This window comes from Tachysurus vachellii, chromosome 3, assembly GCF_030014155.1.
Source record: "Tachysurus vachellii isolate PV-2020 chromosome 3, HZAU_Pvac_v1, whole genome shotgun sequence".
NCBI classification, from domain to species: domain Eukaryota; kingdom Metazoa; phylum Chordata; class Actinopteri; order Siluriformes; family Bagridae; genus Tachysurus; species Tachysurus vachellii.
In genome coordinates, this window is record NC_083462.1 from 33,716,548 (window position 1) to 33,736,746 (window position 20,199).

Sequence of the window (20,199 nt, forward strand, 5' to 3'; positions counted from 1 at the left end):
GTCACTATACACTATTTACTTTCCAGTGTCACCCAAATGACACCTTCTGTGTCTGGTTCCTCTCAAGGTTTCTTCCTCATATCATCTCAGAGAGTTTTTCCTTGCTGCCGTCACCTCTGGCTTGCTCATTAGATATTAGTTAGATATTAGACATTAGATATATAGTATTTTAGATTTTAAATGTATATTTTTTAAATTCTTTTTAAACTTTGATAGTATATATTCATTTATTATTTTTATCCTATTTCTTCTTCTTCTTCTTCTTCTTCTTCTTCGTCTTCTTCTTCTTGTTTTTCTCTCTGTTTCCATACTTCTGTAAAGCTGCTTTGAGACAATAGGAAATTGTTACATGCACTATACAAAAAAATTAATTTGAATTTGTATGTTTGTGGTTCTTTTTTAAACATTTTTTATCTTTTATCATCTATTTATTCATATTACTATAAAACACTTGACCATGAATGCTGCCAAAGCAAATGGGTCTTTAAAACTCAAAAGAAATAGTGACCTCTGCTGAAGAACACAGAAAACTGCAAATGTCTTAATTCTTGGATCATGTTATTTTCAAAAGCATGAATCTGATCTGATGATTTTTATTATTTTAAAATAACATTGTAGAGCTCTATATATGGTTAGAACAACACTTTACTGCTCTTCAGAAACATGTGTCCCAATTCATCTACTGTGCACTAAACATATATTTTCCTTTGTGAAGGAAAAGTACATACTTTTGTGTGTAGCAAAAGTGTATGTAAATACTGGGATACACTAACCATCACCGTAAACAAATTTATTGTTGCAGCTTTTCTTCATGTATTATTCCTTAATCATTTAATTTACCGTTCTATTGGTTTCTTTTGCTTTATATTATTTATGCCTCTCAAAAATGTGTCTCAGGTCCTAAAGCAAATGGTCACAAAACTCCTCCAAGGACTTGCATGGACAGATCCACAATTAGAAAACATATTGGAAATAAAAAACACCAGGGTACATTGGATACTCATTTAAAAATGGGACACTCATTCTAATCTCAGATACTTATTACTGATAGTAAACAAATTGGCAAGCAGGAACGGTGTGGTAACTTAAACATTTTGTGATGGTTTAAAACGCCTTTTGTTTTTATTTACATACATATTTGTAAATGTAATGTCAGTGAGATACAAACTGCTGATTCCATATACTCGTGGAATCACCATCATATCATTATATCATTCCTCCACTGTACAAACAGAATCAGAGATTCGACTCAGTAAAAGGAGGAAGTTACTGTACTTACTATACTGTACTAAAGTTTATCCCTTTGATTTCCCCTTAAAAATAAACTGCACAATTCCCCTGTGCAATAAAAAGCTGTTTAATTACAATGCAAGTAATCACTATAGAGTGTTTAAGGAAGAGCACAAGCCCTGAAACACACTTTGATTGGAACAAATTCAGAATACTGTCAACAGCTTTAAACTCAAATTTCATGCAAATTAGTTTAGCCACATGCAGGACATGAGTTCAGAGCATCCGTGCAACAATACTGCCTTTTCACTGGCCTGATGTTATATCTGCTCGTGTACATTTTGCTGATTACAGAAAAATTACAATTACATTAATTAAAATTAAAGAATTTTACATGATGAATCAGAAAGGTCTGTCTTCAAATTTTCCCTAATACAGTTGATGTCTGTAACAGATGCTCTGGTTCGCCCTGTACTCTTGCACATATGCTTTTCTTTTGTCCAACTCTAGGAAATATCTGGCAAACTTATTTTGACACCATGTCTAAAGTGCTCCTCAAAACCATTAATATTTCTCCGCATGTAACCATTTTCGGTTCTCCTCAAGAATACCACCTCTTTGCATCGGTGCAGTTAGAGGACCTGGCTTTCACTTTCTTGATAGTGAGACACCATCTCCTCCTTAATTGGAAAGCAACAAATGCCCCATCCAGTACACTGTGGATCACTGAGGTCATGTCTTTTCTAAAACTGGAAAAAATAAGATATTCTAAAAACGGTAATCTCGCCAAATTTTTCAACAAGTGGCAACCATTTTATGCAATTTTTCCAAGCTAGCTAGGCCTGACTCCAACATACATTCTTTAGGTTTATATATATATATATATATATATATATATATATATATATATATATATATATATATTTTTTGCTTGTGTTTTTTTATGGGGGGGGGAAAAAAAAAGGAAAATGTTGTATACAAATATGTTGGTTATTGTTATCCAAGTGTCTTCACGGTTTTTTTTTTTGTGTGCAAACCAATAAATATATGAAACAGTGAAAGGTCTGTCTGTCTATAGACTAAGTATTAAGTATATTTATATATGCATTATTTTTTTAAAGCAATGTTAAGGGGGGGGGGGGGGGGGTGTTATATGCCTAAATATTAAGCCCGTGTTTCACTTCTTAAAAACACCAGCTGTGTGACTGTGTACACAAACACCACCTCATGCAAACACTGCTGCTAAAGCATGCAGTCTGATCCAGGTGTTTGTGTTCTACCTCAGCATGCATTATTTTTTTCCCTATACGTGCATGATATCTGATTCATCGTCGATTTGTTTTGTTACGAATTTGTTTCCTATGTTGTTGTTGTTTTTTTTTATTTTTATTTTTTTTAATAGCACGCCTCGTGGCATTCCTGTGTGCGCGCGAGCGTGCGCGAGCGTGTCCCGGTCTCGGTCTCGCGCGATTCCGTTGCTGAAATATCGCGAAGTTTTCTTGCTGTTGTGGCACCAGTAGTTTCAGGGAAATCCAAGAAAGGTGGAGACTTCGGGATAACTTCCTGCACTGTACACGTAAAGCAGAGAAAATAAAGGGGACCTTATCTCGGAAACAACCGCCAAGTCGTCGTGAAGGGCAAAAACCGCATGGATTTATTTCGTGTATCATCACAACAACAACAACAACAACAATAAGAAGAAGAAGAAGAAGAAGAAGAAGAAGAAGAAGAAGAAGAAGAACAGCAATTAAAGAGGATCCACGTCAGCGCACATCTGAGCCACACGGATAGATAAATAATACACAAAGCTAGCAAACAAGCTGCTAGCTAACGTCGGCTTACAGGCGCTCGCGCACCAACGGGCAGTAATGGGTGAGTTCAGCACAGTGACACTTTACTGTTACTGTGTTTATGTCTGTGTTACTGTGGGTTTGTGTCTGTGTTTATGTCTGTGTTACATTTTACTGTGTTACTGTGGGGTTGTGTTCTGTGTTACATTTTACTGTGTTACTGTGTTTATGTCTGTGTTACTGTGGGTTTGTGTCTGTGTTTATGTCTGTGTTACACTTTACTGGGTTACTGTGGGTTTGTGTCTGTGTTCTGTGTTACACTTTACTGTGTTACTGTGTTTATGTCTGTGTTTATGTCTGTGTTACACTTTACTGTGTTACTGTGGGTTTGTGTCTGTGTTTATGTCTGTGTTACATTTTACTGTGTTACTGTGGGGTTGTGTTCTGTGTTACATTTTACTGTGTTACTGTGTTTATGTCTGTGTTACTGTGGGTTTGTGTCTGTGTTTGTCTGTGTTCTGTGTTACACTTTACTGTGTTACTGTGTTTATGTCTGTGTTTATGTCTGTGTTACACTTTACTGGGTTACTGTGGGTTTGTGTCTGTGTTTGTCTGTGTTCTGTGTTACACTTTACTGTGTTACTGTGTTTGTCTGTGTTCTGTGTTACTGTGGGGTTGTGTCTGTGTTCTGTGTTACTGTGGGGTTGTGTCTGTGTTCTGTGTTACTGTGGGGTTGTGTCTGTGTTCTGTGTTACTGTGGGGTTGTGTCTGTGTTACACTTTACTGTGTTACTGTGGGTTTGTGTCTGTGTTCTGTGTTACTGTGGGGTTGTGTCTGTGTTACTGTGGGTTTGTGTCTGTGTTACTGTGGGGTTGTGTCTGTGTTACTGTGGGGTTGTGTCTGTTCTGTGTTACTGTGGGGTTGTGTCTGTGTTACACTTTACTGTGTTACTGTGGGTTTGTGTCTGTGTTCTGTGTTACTGTGGGGTTGTGTCTGTGTTCTGTGTTACTGTGGGTTTGTGTCTGTGTTACTGTGGGATTGTGTCTGTGTTCTGTGCCTGTGTTACACTTTACTGTGTTACTGTGGGTTTGTGTCTGTGTTACTGTGGGGTTGTGTCTGTGTTCTGTTCCTGTGTTACACTTTTCTGTGTTCCTGTGGGTTTGTGTCTGTGTTACTGTGGGGTTGTGTTTGTGTTCTGTGTTACTGTGGGTTTGTGTCTGTGTTACTGTGGGGTTGTGTCTGTGTTCTGTGTTACTGTGGGGTTGTGTCTGTGTTCTGTGTTACTGTGTTACACTTTACTGTGTTACTGTGGGTTTGTGTCTGTGTTACTGTGGGGTTGTGTTTGTGTTCTGTGCCTGTGTTACTGTTCTGTGTTAGACTTTACTGTGGGTTTGTGTGTGTCTTTATGTCTGTGTTACTGTGAGACTTGCTGACAGTCTGTAAGGACACAGGACTTTAAGGTGTTCTACATTTAGTGAACTTGCTTGTCTGGTCCTGAGCACAACATTCCTACATTCCTCCTGTTTAACGGCAGCATTTTACACTGAACTGCTGTTTATACTGAAGTTTATATACATTTACTACTAAAACATGTCACAGAAATATTTCACATGCTGAAGTAATGACCTCTCTATCTGTCTCTCTCTCTCTCTCTCTCTCTGTCTCTGTCTCTCCCCTTTCTCTCTCTGTCTGTCTGTCTCTCTCTCTCTCCCTCTGTCTCTCCCCTTTCTCTCTGTCTCTCCCCTTTCTCTCTCTGTCTCTCCCCTTTCTCTCTCTGTCTCTCTCTCTCTGTCTCTCTCTCTCTCTCTCTCTCTCTCTCCCTCTGTCTCTCCCCTTTCTCTCTCTGTCTCTCCCCTTTCTCTCTCTCTCTCTCTCTCTCCCTCTGTCTCTCCCCTTTCTCTCTCTGTCTCTCCCCTTTCTCTCTCTGTCTTTCTCTCTCTCTGTCTCTCTCTCTCTGTCTCTCTCTCTCTCTCTCTCTCTCTCTGTCTCTGTCTCTCCCCTTTCTCTCTCTGTCTGTCTGTCTCTCTCTCTCTCCCTCTGTCTCTCCCCTTTCTCTCTCTGTCTCTCCCCTTTCTCTCTCTGTCTCTCTCTCTCTGTCTCTCTCTCTCTCTCTCTCTGTCTCTCTCTCTCTCTCTCTCTCTCTCTCTGTCTCTCTCTCTCTCTCTCTCTGTCTCTCTCGCTCGTGCTGTTAAGGTAACAGAAAGCTCCTCATACATACAGTACATAAACAGCGTTAACCTTGTTATTAGATCTACATCGTTACGTTGAATCCGTTGATTGTCCATGAGTTAATTGAGGGATATGATTTAAGCCTTTTTTATCCTCTTCTCTCACTGTTTATCATGTGGATTGTCAAAGTGTTGATTCATTGTCTTCACTTTGGCCTATAAACACCTTATTCACTTTCACCGAAGTGTCATTTTATTTGTATATCGGGTTCACAATAGGCACTTTCAAAAAGTGACAGCTTTAGCTGAAACTCGTATGTAGGTCTGTGACGAGGCAGCGGTGAGGAAAATCTCCTCGGGATGAAATGAGGGAGAGGCTGTGACTCAAATGCAAATCATCAGTGATGCTTCTCAAATATATTTCTGTCGTAATCATTTAATTTTAGACCCCACTTTCAAAGCCACCGATCATCGTATATACATATATAATGTATAATTAGTCAGTACTAAGCTAAGAACGTCTCCTTTACAGTAGCACGTGGGTCAGACTAATGTGCTGAAGAAGGAGTTTATATTAGAAATGTAAATTATGAGGTATGAGTGGGATGAGCGACAGCAGACCGAGAGCTTAATGCATTAATGCGTTGACGCTGCAGGTTCTCTGTTTGCTGAAAGATCAGGGTTAGAGATTTTTCAAACACAACACGTGTGTTAATTACAACAAGCAATAATATAACATTGCTCAATAATCTTTGGGGTCCAGGGAATGCTGGCCTGTGTACACCAGCAAGTTATCATAGCCACTTTGCCTGCTGCCATGTTTGTGAGAGGTGAAAGGAAACAGCAGAGGAATTTGGTTGATTCTTCTTGATGAATTTCCTTTGGTTTGGTTTCAGTGTGTAGACATTTTATGCACTGGATCTTCACAATGTGCCCACGCTGTCACTTTTAAAGCTCAGGTATGAGTTTGTCCATCTTCAAATCCAGTCACCAGCTTAGATCACTTCCAGTGTATAAAAGGTTCTTCACATGAACAGAGATGCCTCCAACACCCGCAAGTCTAGTTTTTCTTGTTACTAACGCGTTCGTGTCGGATACCTTTTCGATTGTACGCGACCATGTTTTGGACCGCAGCCAAAATGTTATCAGTTCATCTGTGGATAACGAAGACGAGTCCTTACAACTCTTTGCCTTTAACAAGTGTTTCCTGCTGATGTACTGACAGACACTGTTGACAAAATTCTTACACAGGATTTGAGTTCCTGGTCAGGAAACATCTCTGTATGGCAAACAGGAAGAAGGTACTGAAGAAATTCAGACCTTTGAACATTCGTAAGAATGTAATAAGTTCCGGTGATGAGTGTGTTTAATGATTCCTACTGTACAGCCATTCACTCTGGAGACGTCGTGCTGACGAGGATCTCGCTCGCTCGTAGTCGTTGGCTACGTATTTGGCTGCGAGCCCATAGGATCTCGGCGTGATGCCTTCGTCACAAATCATATTTGATTGCCTAGGTCTGATTTTTCACAGAAAAAGCCTAGGTCTGATTTTTCACAGGAAAATCCAACGTGTCATATGTGGCTATTGTGCTGTAATGAATGTTGTCAGATCTACGTGATATTTTTTCCAGTACAGTAAGGTCTGTATTAACAGTAAAAGCTGTTCAGCTGCTCTCACCTGTGCTCTGGATAAAGGTGTGTAGTGCTAGAACAATTCACAGACGGAAGAGCTGGTAAATTCTTTCAGGGATAAAACTGTAGTAAAGCGCACATCACATCTGCTGCAGTGGACTCGTGCAGAAAAAAGCTGGGAGCACATTTATTTCTGGATTTTCCTCACCATGTGCAAATTATGGTTTATATAAAAAGCCAGACTGATTGGGGTGTGTGTGTGTGAGTGTGTGTGTGTGTGTGTGTGTGTGTGTGTGTGTGTGTGTGTGTGAGTGTGTGTGTGAGTGTGTGTGTGAGTGTGTGTGTGAGTGTGTGTGTGAGTGTGTGTGTGAGTGTGTGAGTGTGAGTGTGTGAGTGTGAGTGTGTGAGTGTGAGTGTGTGAGTGTGTGTGAGTGAGTGTGTGTGAGTGAGTGTGTGTGAGTGAGTGTGTGTGAGTGTGTGTGTGTGAGTGTGTGTGTGTGAGTGTGTGTGTGTGAGTGTGTGTGTGTGAGTGTGTGTGTGTGAGTGTGTGTGAGTGAGTGTGAGTGAGTGTGAGTGAGTGTGAGTGAGTGTGTGTGAGTGTGTGTGCGAGAGTGTGCGTGTGCGTGAGAGTGTGTGAGTGTGTTTTCTCGAAAGCAGGAGTCAGGGCTTTTTATTTTTGGTGTAAAATGGGCTTAATTCTAGAAATGTGGGATTTATTTATTTATTTATTTTCTGGAGCAACAGAATGGGAAAGACCTGCGTTCATCTTTTCTCACTAACAAGCAAGCTAAAACAATGAACTTTACAGTCAGAGATCTAGATTTAACAAGAAATGATGTCTGTTTGTTGACTCATTTTAAGTGCCACTGTGTTTCTAGCTGATTTTTTTTTTATTTGATGCCATTCGCTGAAACTCGGATTTAAGAAACTAATTCCAAGCCTCCTAGTCAGAATTTCAGCTTTGGTGGTGTTTCTGACAAATCACAGTTGGATTGAACTGTTTGTTGTTTCCAGGCTGAGAAGAGCAGGTCGTAAACAGCTCCTCGGTAAATGTGCGGTTGTTCTAAGAAAACACAATCTAAAAATAGACAATGGATATAAAACAGTCTATATAAAAAAAAAAAAGTCTATGAAATGAAACTAAGCTAAATCATGCCTGAAATTTTTCCTCCTTCAGTGTTAATTTACAACATATTAAGATCAAGTCGTAAAACAAAGCAGATAACTGTTTTAGGTCAAAGTTGGAAAAATGTTACAATAACCTCGTTATGCGAATCCTAAAACTAAAACTTTTTTTATTTTATTTGGAACACCTTTTAGTTGTATTACACCTCTCAAGAGTCTATAAAGGTGACGCATCACTTGGTAATATTTTCCTTATTTTTATTGCAAAAACTAAGAGGATCTCTTATGCACAGAACGATTCAGGTCACATCACGTTTTTAGTCGGATTCAGGGGTGTGTAGACTTTTAGCCATTGTATATAAACATCAAATAAAATGTCAAACTTCGGATCGGTTTCGGTCTCGGAAGCAACAGAGTGTTTCAGAAGACAGCTTCCATCCAGTTCTGTTAATTATTGCACGTCTGCGGAGTTATACAGTGCTGTGCGAGCGTTTGTAGGCAGGTGTGAAGAAATGCTGTGAAGTAAGAATGCTTTAAAAAATTTGTAGATTAATAGTTTATTTTTAACAATTTGCAAAATGCAAAGTGAGGAACAGACAAAAATCTACATCAAATCAATATTTCTTTACTAATTATCCCAAGCAGGTGCTGATGATCATCAGTTTCATATGTAGGTTAAAACGCAGTCAATAAGTGAAACAGAAACAGAGGTGTAGGGGCTGAAAACTGCAGGAGGAACAGCCAGACGCTGCTACAGGTGACGTTGTGAAAGACATTTTCATATCACAGGTCATACACCATGGCGGCAAGACAGTTGCACAGCAACAAGACACGTGATAGTTCTACTGCATCAACAGTAGGGTTTGGTATCAAAATAAATTTTCCGGCTCCGATTCCGGTTCCAGTTCTGCCTTACGATTCCCGGTTCTGATTCCGATTCCATAATAAAAGAAATATGTAAAATAATACACAATACTTAAACAACTCCATTTGTGTTTATTAATCACTCTTTAAATATTTTAAACAGAGCATTTCAATTCATATCAATTTAAATTGAAATAAATCCAACATCATATTTAACATCCAGAATTACAACTTAGCAAAACGGTTAGCAATTTTTCTGAAGAAACATGAACATGTCTGCTTTCTCTGGGAGAAGACGAGACCTTTCCTGGCTTATTGTATCTCCAGCGGTGAAGAAAACCCTCTCAGAGGGGGGAGATTTGCTTCATTGTTGTAGCTTTGGAAATGAATCCACACTTTAGACTTTTTTTTAGACTATGTTTAGTTTAACACACAGCGTACCTCAGCACAGCAGTGCGAGTGACTGATTTCTGTGGTAAGCTGCGTTAATTTGGTTGCGTGACTGTAAAACAATTAATATTCATGAGGTAAGACATGGCTATTTAAAGTGACCGCTCACAGCGCTTTGCCCGTCATCGCATCGGAACTGCTTTTGGAACCGAAACTTAAAAATTCCACGTGGTTCCGGTTCCTGTTAAAAAACAGAATCGGTTCTGAATAAGAACCGGTTCTCGGTTCCCAACCCTAATCAACATGGTCTCTCCCAGGCAAAGATTTCAAAGCAGACTGGGCTTCCCTGATGTGTTGTTTAAGCTTTTTAAGAAAAGGTCAGTGTTGAGGATTGTAGATGTTGTGGTTGGCCAAGGAAACGTCATGCAGCAGATGAAAGACGCATCATGTCCAGCAGTGCCATCAGCAAAGAACTGGTAGAAACTGGCAGGTCTTCATGGAAGAACTGCAACCAAAAGGTCATACCTCTGATGTAGAAACAAGGCTAAGTGACTTAACTATGCACAAAACACAGGGACTGTGGAGCAGGAAAATGGCAGCAGGTGCTCTGGACTGATGAGTCAAAGCATGTGGCTGTAGCAGGAGGCAGATGGTTTGCTGAAGGGTTGGAGAGTGGTACAATAGTGAGGTAACAGTGAAGCATGGTGGAGATTCCTTGCAAGTTTGGGGCTGCATTTATTTAAATGGAGTGTGAGATTTGATCAGGATTAATGATGTCCTCAATGCTGAGAAATACAGGCAGATACTTCTCCATCATGTCGTATCATCAGGGAGGCGTCTGGTTGGCCTCAGGTTTATTTTACAGCAGGACAACAACCCCAAAGATACAGCCTATGGAATTAAAAGCTGTATTTAGTGTAGAGAAGAACAAGGATCGTGGAAGTGATGGTTTGTCGCCCACAGAGTCCTGAATTCATCATGTCTGTCTGGGATTACACGAAGAGACAGAAGAATTTGAGGCAGCCGAAACATCCACAGAAGATCTGTGTTTAGTTCTCCAAGATGTTTGGAACAGCCTGCCTACTGAGTTCCTTCAACTCCTAGAAGAATTCATGCTGTTTTACAGGCAAAATGTTGTAAATATTGTTGTGATTTTGGATTCCTCTTCTATTCATTTACTTTCCATTGTGTTAGCTGATAAAATGAACTATTAACACGTCTACACTTCTATTTTTGAAAGCTGTCTCACTTTATCGCATTTTTTTCACACCTATCTAAAACTTTTCCCCAGTACCGTATGTCACCCGACACTCGTAGTGTTGTGTAGAGTTTTGCTTTTATATTTTGTGTTCTTCAAGGTTGACACAGAAATGCACGGTCGGGCTGAAGTGTGTTGTGTAAACCTTAATAGCGTCTGATCAAATTGAAAAAAAAAAAAATCCTGTTACGTACATTTAATACAGACGAAAGGAAATTAGTACATGAATTGACTAAGGAGAGGATTAATACGTTTGTCCAGCTCGATAACGACTTTGTTCCAGTTTGTATAGCTTTTGATCCTCTTTATAATGTCGCACATCGTGTGTGTAACGTTAGTCACAAAGACAATAAGTTGTAGGATTGTGTTTTTGTCTCCGAGCTACAGTTTTCTCTCTGCGCCTAAGCGGGAAACGTGTATGACTAGTCATTAATTTGGCTTGCTTTCAACACTGTTCTCACATCCCTGTGTGATCTAATCACGCGGATTAATCCACACAGTCAGATTTGCATTACAGACGGTCTGAGCATAGTGTGGAGGATTACAAGATTGTCGGACGAGGACAAAAAACTTTTACCAAGAGCAGAGAGATGAAAGAATTGATTTTTATTTATCGCTAGTACAAACAGTGTGAAAAATATGTAGAGAAAAACAGTTTTAAACCATGGCTTCGTTACAAGTTGGTGGATAAAGTGTTAAAATGTAGTTGAACCTGTAGGAGCTTTTTGTACACGATTGGATGAGGCTCAGGCATTCAAATTTAATTAAGCTTTACGTATTTAACAATGAGAGACAAATGAGTTTTTTTTTTTTTTTTTACCCCATAACCATTTACACCTGTTGCCCCTTAACACGTATTTCATTCCTTTTGTGGTAATGTCTGAAGTTTACCATGGACTCTGTAACATTTATTGTGGAAATAATGCCTTGGTTACCTCGTTTCAAGCCATTCTAGTGTGGTATAGAAAGCCTGCAGGAAGACTCATGAATATTCAAATGAGCTATGCTGCTTGGCTCCGATTGGCTAACCGCTAGGATATGAGAGCATGACTATTCATTCATCCACACAATAAGTAGCCTAGGCTAGAGGAAATTTGTTTACAATCACCTTGAATTGCGGCAGAACGTCTTCTTCACAAGCCCGTTGACGTTCAGCCATCCTTGCTGTATAGGAAACTCACTGAGCTACACGAATTCTGGGGGCGCGGTCTCAAGTGGGAGAGCTCATGAATAGTAATGAGCTCAGTCACTCTGACGTCAGACTGACCAGCTTTTCTAACTGACCTGATTTCTCCCCTTATTTCTTTTAAGTGGCTAGAACTGACCGGGGAGGTAGCAGTGCGTTTTCACATTCACGACACAACACAAACACATATGGACCGAACACATATCAAAAAATACAAGTAAAAACCGTTTTGTGTGGAAGGGCACCTTTAAGCCCAGCGCACACACACAACAGCTACAACTCCAAACAAAAAAAAAAACGTTCACTCCGATTACCTTCAGCTTATGATGAAATATTTATATCCTGATTGGAATATTGTCTTCTAGGATGACGGTGTTCACTTCCACAGAGGCTACTGAATGGTTGCATGAGTATGAAAATGATATGTGGTCTTCAGGCTGAACAGAAGGAAACCCATCTGAACACCTGTGGGAGAGTTTAGACCTAACATGTTTAGATCTCGATCCACCACCATCAAAACATCAACGTAGGGAAAGTCTTTACTGCGGCACTTTGTCGTCGTTTTGCTCTAGTTTGTCGTGTGTGTGTACGAATCTCGCCCGACCGTTACACTCGGGCTGCAACGCTTTGTGTCTGTAAGTAGAGCCGACTCGCCAAGATAAAGATCAAAACGTTTTAGACCGAACGAAACACGACATTGCTGTCAGAAAGCAGAGCGGCACGTGCAGAGATATAACCCACGTATTTAAAAACAGGAAAAAGTCTGGAAGTGTTTTTGCACTTTGTGCAGAGTCTCATGTGGCTTATTCCAGATCAGATCAACAACCAGAAGGCTATAAAAACAAATTGCTGCTTTTCACCAATGAACATGGTTTGAGATTCCTGACCTACACAACCCACCCAGAACTATTGGCTGTGTTATTGGTCACCTGACGACAAGAAAATCATTTTGTGAAGGAAAAAAGTCTGATTTGATTTAGTTACAAATGGGATACAGATACAAATGGGTAAATAAATCCTGTTTATCTGATTGAGCAAATAAAACCAACCACACATTTCCATACAGACAATTTCCTTCACAAACAAGCTCATAAGGATTTTGTTTTTCTGATGCCACTAAGCTGACCTTGCCTCCTTCTTCTTCTTCTTCTTCTTCTTCTTCTTCTTCTTCTTCTTCTTCTTCTTCTTCTTCTTCTTCTTCTTCTTCTTTATTTTTATTTTTATTTAGTTGTGCCGTTCCCTGCATCACCTTTCACCTGCACTGCCTTTGTTTTCATGTAACGACGAGCTATTTTTCGACTTCGTCACAAAGAACGTCGTCTGGCCGTCATTTTTTAACAGGGTTTCCGCGGGGTCATAAAAAGTCATAAATTTAACAATAAAAATTTAAGGCCATAAAAAGACATAAAAACGTCCAGATTTTCCATACAAGGTCATAAAAAACATTTAGCCACGTCTTAAATTGATCTGCTCGTCCATTAATTTGTTCTTCAATCAAAATGCGCTTGCGGCGGCAATGGGATTAATTTGTTTGGCCTGTTGTAGTTCTGTATGAGGAATCTGGGTGGTATCACACTGGTATCACAGCGTTCCAGAACTACAAGGTCCATGCGGCAGCATACAGACTTGTCGGAAGGACTTTCACAGAAACCCGCGCGAACTCCGAACATACTGTATCATACTGAGTCACTGCTTAGTTTAATTTAAATCATCCTGACTATCACAATGGGAAAATCTACCTTTAACGATCTGTGGCTCGAAGACGGGGTGTTTAGTAGCTGACTCAAGCCCGTCACTAACAATCGGTATCAATCCTATTGCACTCTGTGTAAGAAGACGTTGGAGCTGTCTAGTTTAGGCATAAAAGCGGCTCCGTCACTAACGTTACCCGGTCCAAGTACAGTGCGGGATTCCGTTTCTGTCGTAATTCGTGTAGGTCATAAATTCAAATCATAATGGTCATAAAAAGGTCTTAAAAAGTCTTAAATTTGACTGATTAAACCCTGCAGAAACCCTGTTTTAAGATCTTAAGTGTTTAACGTGAGCATGATGTTACTGAGATTCAGGCTCATTAGAGGACCTGTTGTATGCTTTAATTAGACACAAAAGGAGTGTGTTGGTGCTGCATCTGTGTTGTTGTTAACAGCGTGAAGGCCACCGGTTTAATTTTAACCTGCGTATAGGTGTGTCTTTCCGGATACCTTGTGATTAGCCCCAGCGAGGCAGAATTGCACATGAAACCTTTCCAAGTGCTTCATACTTTCCAGTGCTGTGAGATTTGCACAGCTCACAAACGTGTATCCTTCCAAGCGAGCGTTTCAGATGAACACTAATGTGGATATTACACTCGTCTCCATCCGCTGCTCATATTTATCTATAGGGTTAACACTGACTTGACACTTTTTCCCCGGTTTCACCCAGAGCTAACAGGTAAGCTTGTGTGCATGTAAACACACACAAACCTGTTCCCACATCTTATCAAACACCGTACCAGTGCCTGGTGTTACATGGTACTGTCTGTGGAGCACACGCTCGGAGCTCTGAGTGCTCAGGAAGGGCGAGCTGCATGCAAACCACGTAGATTATTACTAGTGTTGAATAGCTCTACCCAATGTAGTCAGAGAATTATAAAGAAGGCTGTTAAACAGTGCATGGTGAGAGGGTATGAGATATAATCGTGTGCTGCAGGGATGATGTAGGTTTGTAGTGCAGTCTAGACTAGGGCTGGGCGATACGGCTGAAAACTGTATCACGATATCAGTGTTTCATATCGGTCGATATCGATAATTATTGATATTTTTATGACAATGTTACATTTTAAACATTTTTATATTAAACTTAACCTTCCTCTGATCGTTATCCCCTCAGTTATTAAGACAGAAATGTCAACAACAACCAGGAAAACTCAAATAATTATAACGTAAACATAAGTCTAAAAAACTTTTTTTTCCTCTTTTATTTACAATTTCCTCGCTCGGAAACTGACTCCGTGCTATGATGAGGCCTAAATCCTGACTGATACCTTTCATGAATATTATTCCTAAGTAGGTATGAGCATAACCACAGAGCTACAACCTTCTCTAGGGATCTTGGAGATAAAGGGGAGGTTTGATATTGGCCTATAGTTAGACAGCTGGCTTGGGTCGAGATTAGATTTTTTTATTCAGAGGTTTGATAACCGCTAGCTTAAAAGATTTCGGCACATAGCCAGTGCTAAGGGAAGAATTTATTATCTTTAGTACGGGTTGGGTAGCTACTGGTAGTATCTGATTAAAGAAACATGAGCATAAGGGATCCAGTATGCAGGTTGATAATTTTGAAGAAGAAATCAGTGAAATTAAGTGAGTCTCTTGAAGGGGAGTAAAACAGTCTAATTACTGAACAAAGACAAAAATATTACCTACAGCATTATCTATTGTTTGGTATTTAATTAATGGTCTGAATTTTTTTATTTCTAATTAATTTTGCTGCAGTATTAAATAAAAAAATCAGGATCCGATTTTTTTGTCGCTTTGAAGGTTTTCATTCCAAATACTGAAATACTGCTAATTTAGTTTAAGGCCATTTGCGTTCTAATTTCCTAGCTGATTGTTTTAAAGTTGTCATTGTACCAGGGTGATAGTTTTTTCTCCTTAATTACTTTCCTTTTAAGTGGAGCTTCAATATTTAGGGTGTAGCAAATTACTCTAAATAGTCTGTCACCTGATGGAGTTGTGTGGGGTCAGATGGCGATCCAATCGTGGATGATATTTCTGAGGGACTGTTGGTAAATCTCTCTGCAGTAGCGGACGTAAATATACGTTTAAGACGGTTAACCCTGGTTAATCCCTCCTGAATCTAAGATGGAAACAACTGCTGTTCTCAGAGGATCTTCTAACTTCTCAAAATGAATATTGACGTCTCCAACGATTACTGTTTTGTCTAAACAAACAACTAGGTTAGAAAGAAATCTGCAAATTCACAGAGGAAGTCAGAATATGGTCCAGTGGTCTGTAAATAACAATTCTAGGAACTGATTCAGTAGACTTATTTTTTTGTGGCTACACGTGTTATGTTAGTATGAAGAACTTGAGTTAAACATGTGTCTAGATTCTTGTTTGATGCCTAGCTTATCATCATGAAAAGCTGCGACACCTCCTCACCTGCCTGTTAGGCTTGGCTGATGTACTGTATATAACTATAACCGGGCGGACAAGCTTCGTTTTAATGCGACAAACTCCTATGTTTAACAGAAGCTTGGATTAAACCAAATAACACTAAACGTCTGTTCAGTAATCATTTCATTAAAAATAAGTGCATATTATAAGAGATCTTATAATTAACAGTCCTAATTAGATCAAAGTTGATGACTTTGCATTTGCTATGATCTAATATTATGCTAATAAGTGTACTAAAACAAATTATCTGAGTGTTTACAGATTATTGTTTAGCTCGGGAAACAGACACAGGCTCTATATTGTGAACCCCGGGTGACGACTCAATGCAGCTAGCAGAAGGTTAGCCTGCTTCTCTGCTCCCTGGCCCTGGCTCTGGATTGTCACCGATTAACTAGGATTGTTTTTAAACTACAATAATACTCTTAGTAACCTCTGACTCACAACAGCATATATTGTTAGCATGGAAACATGGAAAACTACCATCGAGTACCTGTGCTTGGGTAGGACCCTAAGATTACCTGCTATGTCCAGCACCCTGTCTCCTGGAATACGCCTAGCTATTTTATTTTTACATGCCTTTTTATGGAGTCTCCTATAACCAGAGCTCTGTCAGGTTTCTTAGCGGATGCTTTACTGTTGAGTAGTGTTAATTTCGTCAGACGAGACGAGACGAAATATGTTCGTCAACAACCTTTTTTTTCATGACTAAGACGAGACGATGACGAGACTGTACCACTGTCCAAAAACGCTGACTAAGGCTAAATTAACGTGTTATTGTTGACGAAAAAAGACGAGACGAAAATGTTTTGTATAAAATAAAAACTAAGATAAAATCTCTCTTCATTTTCGTCTACAATTGTCTCTGCTTTTTCATCAGCTGTTACGCCTTTAAAATATTCACGAGTTCGCAGCTTCGCGCTGTTTAGTGTGTGTGTAGAAAGAATTCGTCCGAGCGCAAGTCCACCCCTGGTCTAGTCAGGCTTTTTGTGTTAAATTATATTTCCTGTCGCTCCGCAGGCTCTTTTATTGTACATGACAGCTTATGTACCGATGACCGGTCTTTGCATTACAATTAAAAGCAGTATCAATAAAGTAAAACATGTGATCTGCGGTCAAGTTTGAGTGAAACATCTGTGAAACACTTTTTTACTGAAATGTTTATCAGTAATAATCTCAGTAATAATGTGTTATTTTAAAAAAGTCTACAATCTTTTGACTAAAACTAGACTAAAATTAAAAGACTTTTAGTCGACTAAAACTAAGACTAACAAAAAAAGATATGTGAATGACTAAATATGACTAAAACTAACAAGGACATTTGGCACAAGACTAAGACTAAATTAAAAATAGGTGACGAAATTAACACTACTGAGGAGAGCAAACCTGTTAGACATGTGAAGCGGAGGGGAGCGGTGTTCCTGTGGGGAAGCCTTAGCTTTGGCTTTGCAACTATTCTGTCAAGCCGTCACTCATTTGCCCCGATATGAGGCCTCTAATGCCGTAGTTGGGGATATTAACTCTGCCTAAGGCATCCAGATTTTACCTTACTGAAACTACTATTGCTATCTCTAATCCTCTCTAGTGTCTGGATGCGCATGTCTAATGCTGAAATCTGAAAAATTACTAAACACACACATAAGCACTATTCGGACGGGACTAGTTTTCCAAACGACGTTAGAGTTAGAATTTTTTTCAGCCGACGTCTGTCATTTCATGTATGGATTCGGACGGGACTAACATCTCTGTGTTTATTACGGAGGTAGGAGTGTCTATGTTTTACATGTGGGCGTTGCACAAGACCACATGTCCAGGATGCGTGGGTTGCCTATGGTCATCATATGGTTTTATATAGAAGTTCTTATAAACCCACTGGAATAAATACGTTTTTATATAATTTTCACGTTATGTAATTGACTTATAGAAATTACAACTCTTACCTGAAACTGATATTACAGTAGCCAGTCTTAAAAATTTACGTGATTTGGCTCTTCTTGTTGATTTCATTTTTTTTATTTCTTCGCAAGGTAGCAAACACATTTACATCCATTATTGGTGTGCAGAAAGCAGAACCTTGAATACCGGTGCGCTAGGGTTAATACGGTAGTAAAAAACATTTCCGCAATCACAGACATTCGCATTCAGACGGGGTTAGATTTCTCAGAGGAGCGCCGATTTTGCTGAAAAACAGTAGGTAATTTGCTCTGGAATTTTTACACAGGTCGTGTGAGAAAAAGACAGACACGGCAGATTCGGACGGGATTAAAATCACAAAGTACGTCTGTGAAACTGAAATTTCTCTAACGACCCCCTGTAAAACTAGTCCTTTCCGAATAGTGCTATGGATATGAACATTTAAACAAAAACCCATTCAAAAAAACAAAACAATGACCTCAGGACACGGATGCAGGAAGTGTAAAACTGCTGACTAATTTCCCAGGTTTGGGGAAACTAATTTCACAGTTACTCCGTCCAGGGTGTATCCTGCCTTGATGCCCGATGATGCCTGAGATAGGCACAGGCTCCCCGTGACCCGAGGTAGTTCGGATAAGCGGTAGAAGATGAATGAATGAATGAATGAATGAATGAATTTCACAGTTCTGCCTAATGTATGTATGTCTGCATGCACAATAATATACATAAAATTACTATTTCATTATAGAAATGAGTAACGTTCTGCTACAAACTGCAAACCTTCTGGACTTAAAACATGAATCAGCTGGGTTTTGTTTCTAAATTTGGGCAAGCAAATATTAAGCGTACTGTACAACATGAACCAACATGAAGACCACTCAGCTGTCTAGGGGAGAAAATCAAGGCATTTTGAAGCTGAGAAAAAAGACACAACAATCATTGCACAAGCTTTAGACAAACCCAGTACAACAATGTGGACTGTCCTGAAAAGAAAAAAAAAACACTGGCGTGCCGAAAAGCCAGACACCGAACAGATCGGCCAAGAAAAATGAACATCAGCTGATGAAAGAACAGAGAGCTGTGAAGAAAAACCTTAAAAACTAAAGTCAGTGACGTGAAGTGACGGGATCACGATCCACCAAACGGAAGAAGGAGCTCATGATGTTGCAGCAGAATGTATTCAGTTTACAGAAACATTGTCTGATTTATTTTAGAGTAAATTCATCCTGTCTTCTCGGGAGGAGCTTCATCACGCAGCAAGACGACAGACCCCTGAAAACAGACGTCACCTGCATGAAGATACACTACAAACCTTCTCAGAAGCTTCACAGAAGAAGAATGTACCAGTTTGCTGATGTCACTGGGTCTCCTGCTCGACGCTGTTATTTATTTCGTTTCTATTCCGAAAGTATTTTTCTATTCACCTCTGTTTATTTATTGCTATGTCAAGTCACGTATCACACCGGTGTGTATTGTGCTCTTGTTTATACACTGTACACACTTTTATTTCAGAACGTAACACCCGAGTACTTTATCTTTTCTCGTGTGTGTCCTTTTGTATTGAATTCTCTTCAATGCATTGAAAACAAACCTAATGAAAGCACGTACTTTGTGGCGTTCCTTTCATGGCCGCTCTGTCGTTCCTAAAACAGTAAGAAAGACCGATGTTGGAAAAGACATAAACAGCAGACTTTAAATTTATTTATTTATATATTTAAACATATATTTCTTTATCCGTCTGTGATCAAGACGAACATATATATGTCGAATGCAAGACTGTTGTAGTTTCAGACAGTTGGTAAGGTTGACTTGAGGCATCATGTAGGTCTTCTTGTTAACACCAAATTACTCTCTACACCACAGAAGTTTCAGTTCTGTCTGTATTTAGATTAAAACCAAGCACATGTAACCTTGTTAGCTAACACTATGATAACTAGCTACTTGTTGTGTTGCTAACTTTGTTTACTTGGCTCAGTGTAATTGAGGAAGACCTGCTTCCTGATGCTCTTCTCACTGGGTGTTAAAATGGTTTTCATGACACCAAAATTTATTGGTATAATTAAACACACCTAAAATAAAAAAACCCTGTACTCATAATGGCTTTGATAAACCAGGCTTCTCTCACTCACACACTCATTCACACCCCTACTCACTCGCACACCCACTCACTCACTCGCACACCCACCCACTCGCACACCCACCCACTCACACACTCATTCACACACTCATTCACCCACTCACTCACTCACTCGCACACCCACTCGCTCACTCACTCGCACACCCACTCACTCACTCACTCACTCACACACTCTCACACTCACTTACTCACTCGCACTCACTCACTCACTCAAACACTCATTCACACTCTCACACACTTGCTCTCTCACTTGCTGACTCACTCACACTCTCACACTCACTCACTCACTCACTCACTCACTCACTTACTCAAACACTCATTCACACTCATACACTCACTCTCACACTCACT

At 39.7% G+C, this 20,199-nt stretch overlaps 1 protein-coding gene across 1 annotated transcript in view; it reads left to right on the top strand.

Moving 5' to 3' along the window:
• Window positions 1–2,684: 2,684 nt before the first annotated feature.
• The window catches only part of cd2ap (CD2-associated protein), a 54,889-nt gene continuing 37,374 nt past the window's right edge, over window positions 2,685–20,199 (top strand). Inside the window, exon 1 of the mRNA XM_060866895.1 lies at window positions 2,685–3,102. Coding sequence (XP_060722878.1) covers window positions 3,099–3,102 — 4 coding nt within the window. The 5' untranslated portion in view covers window positions 2,685–3,098. The remainder of the gene's footprint in view (window positions 3,103–20,199) is intronic.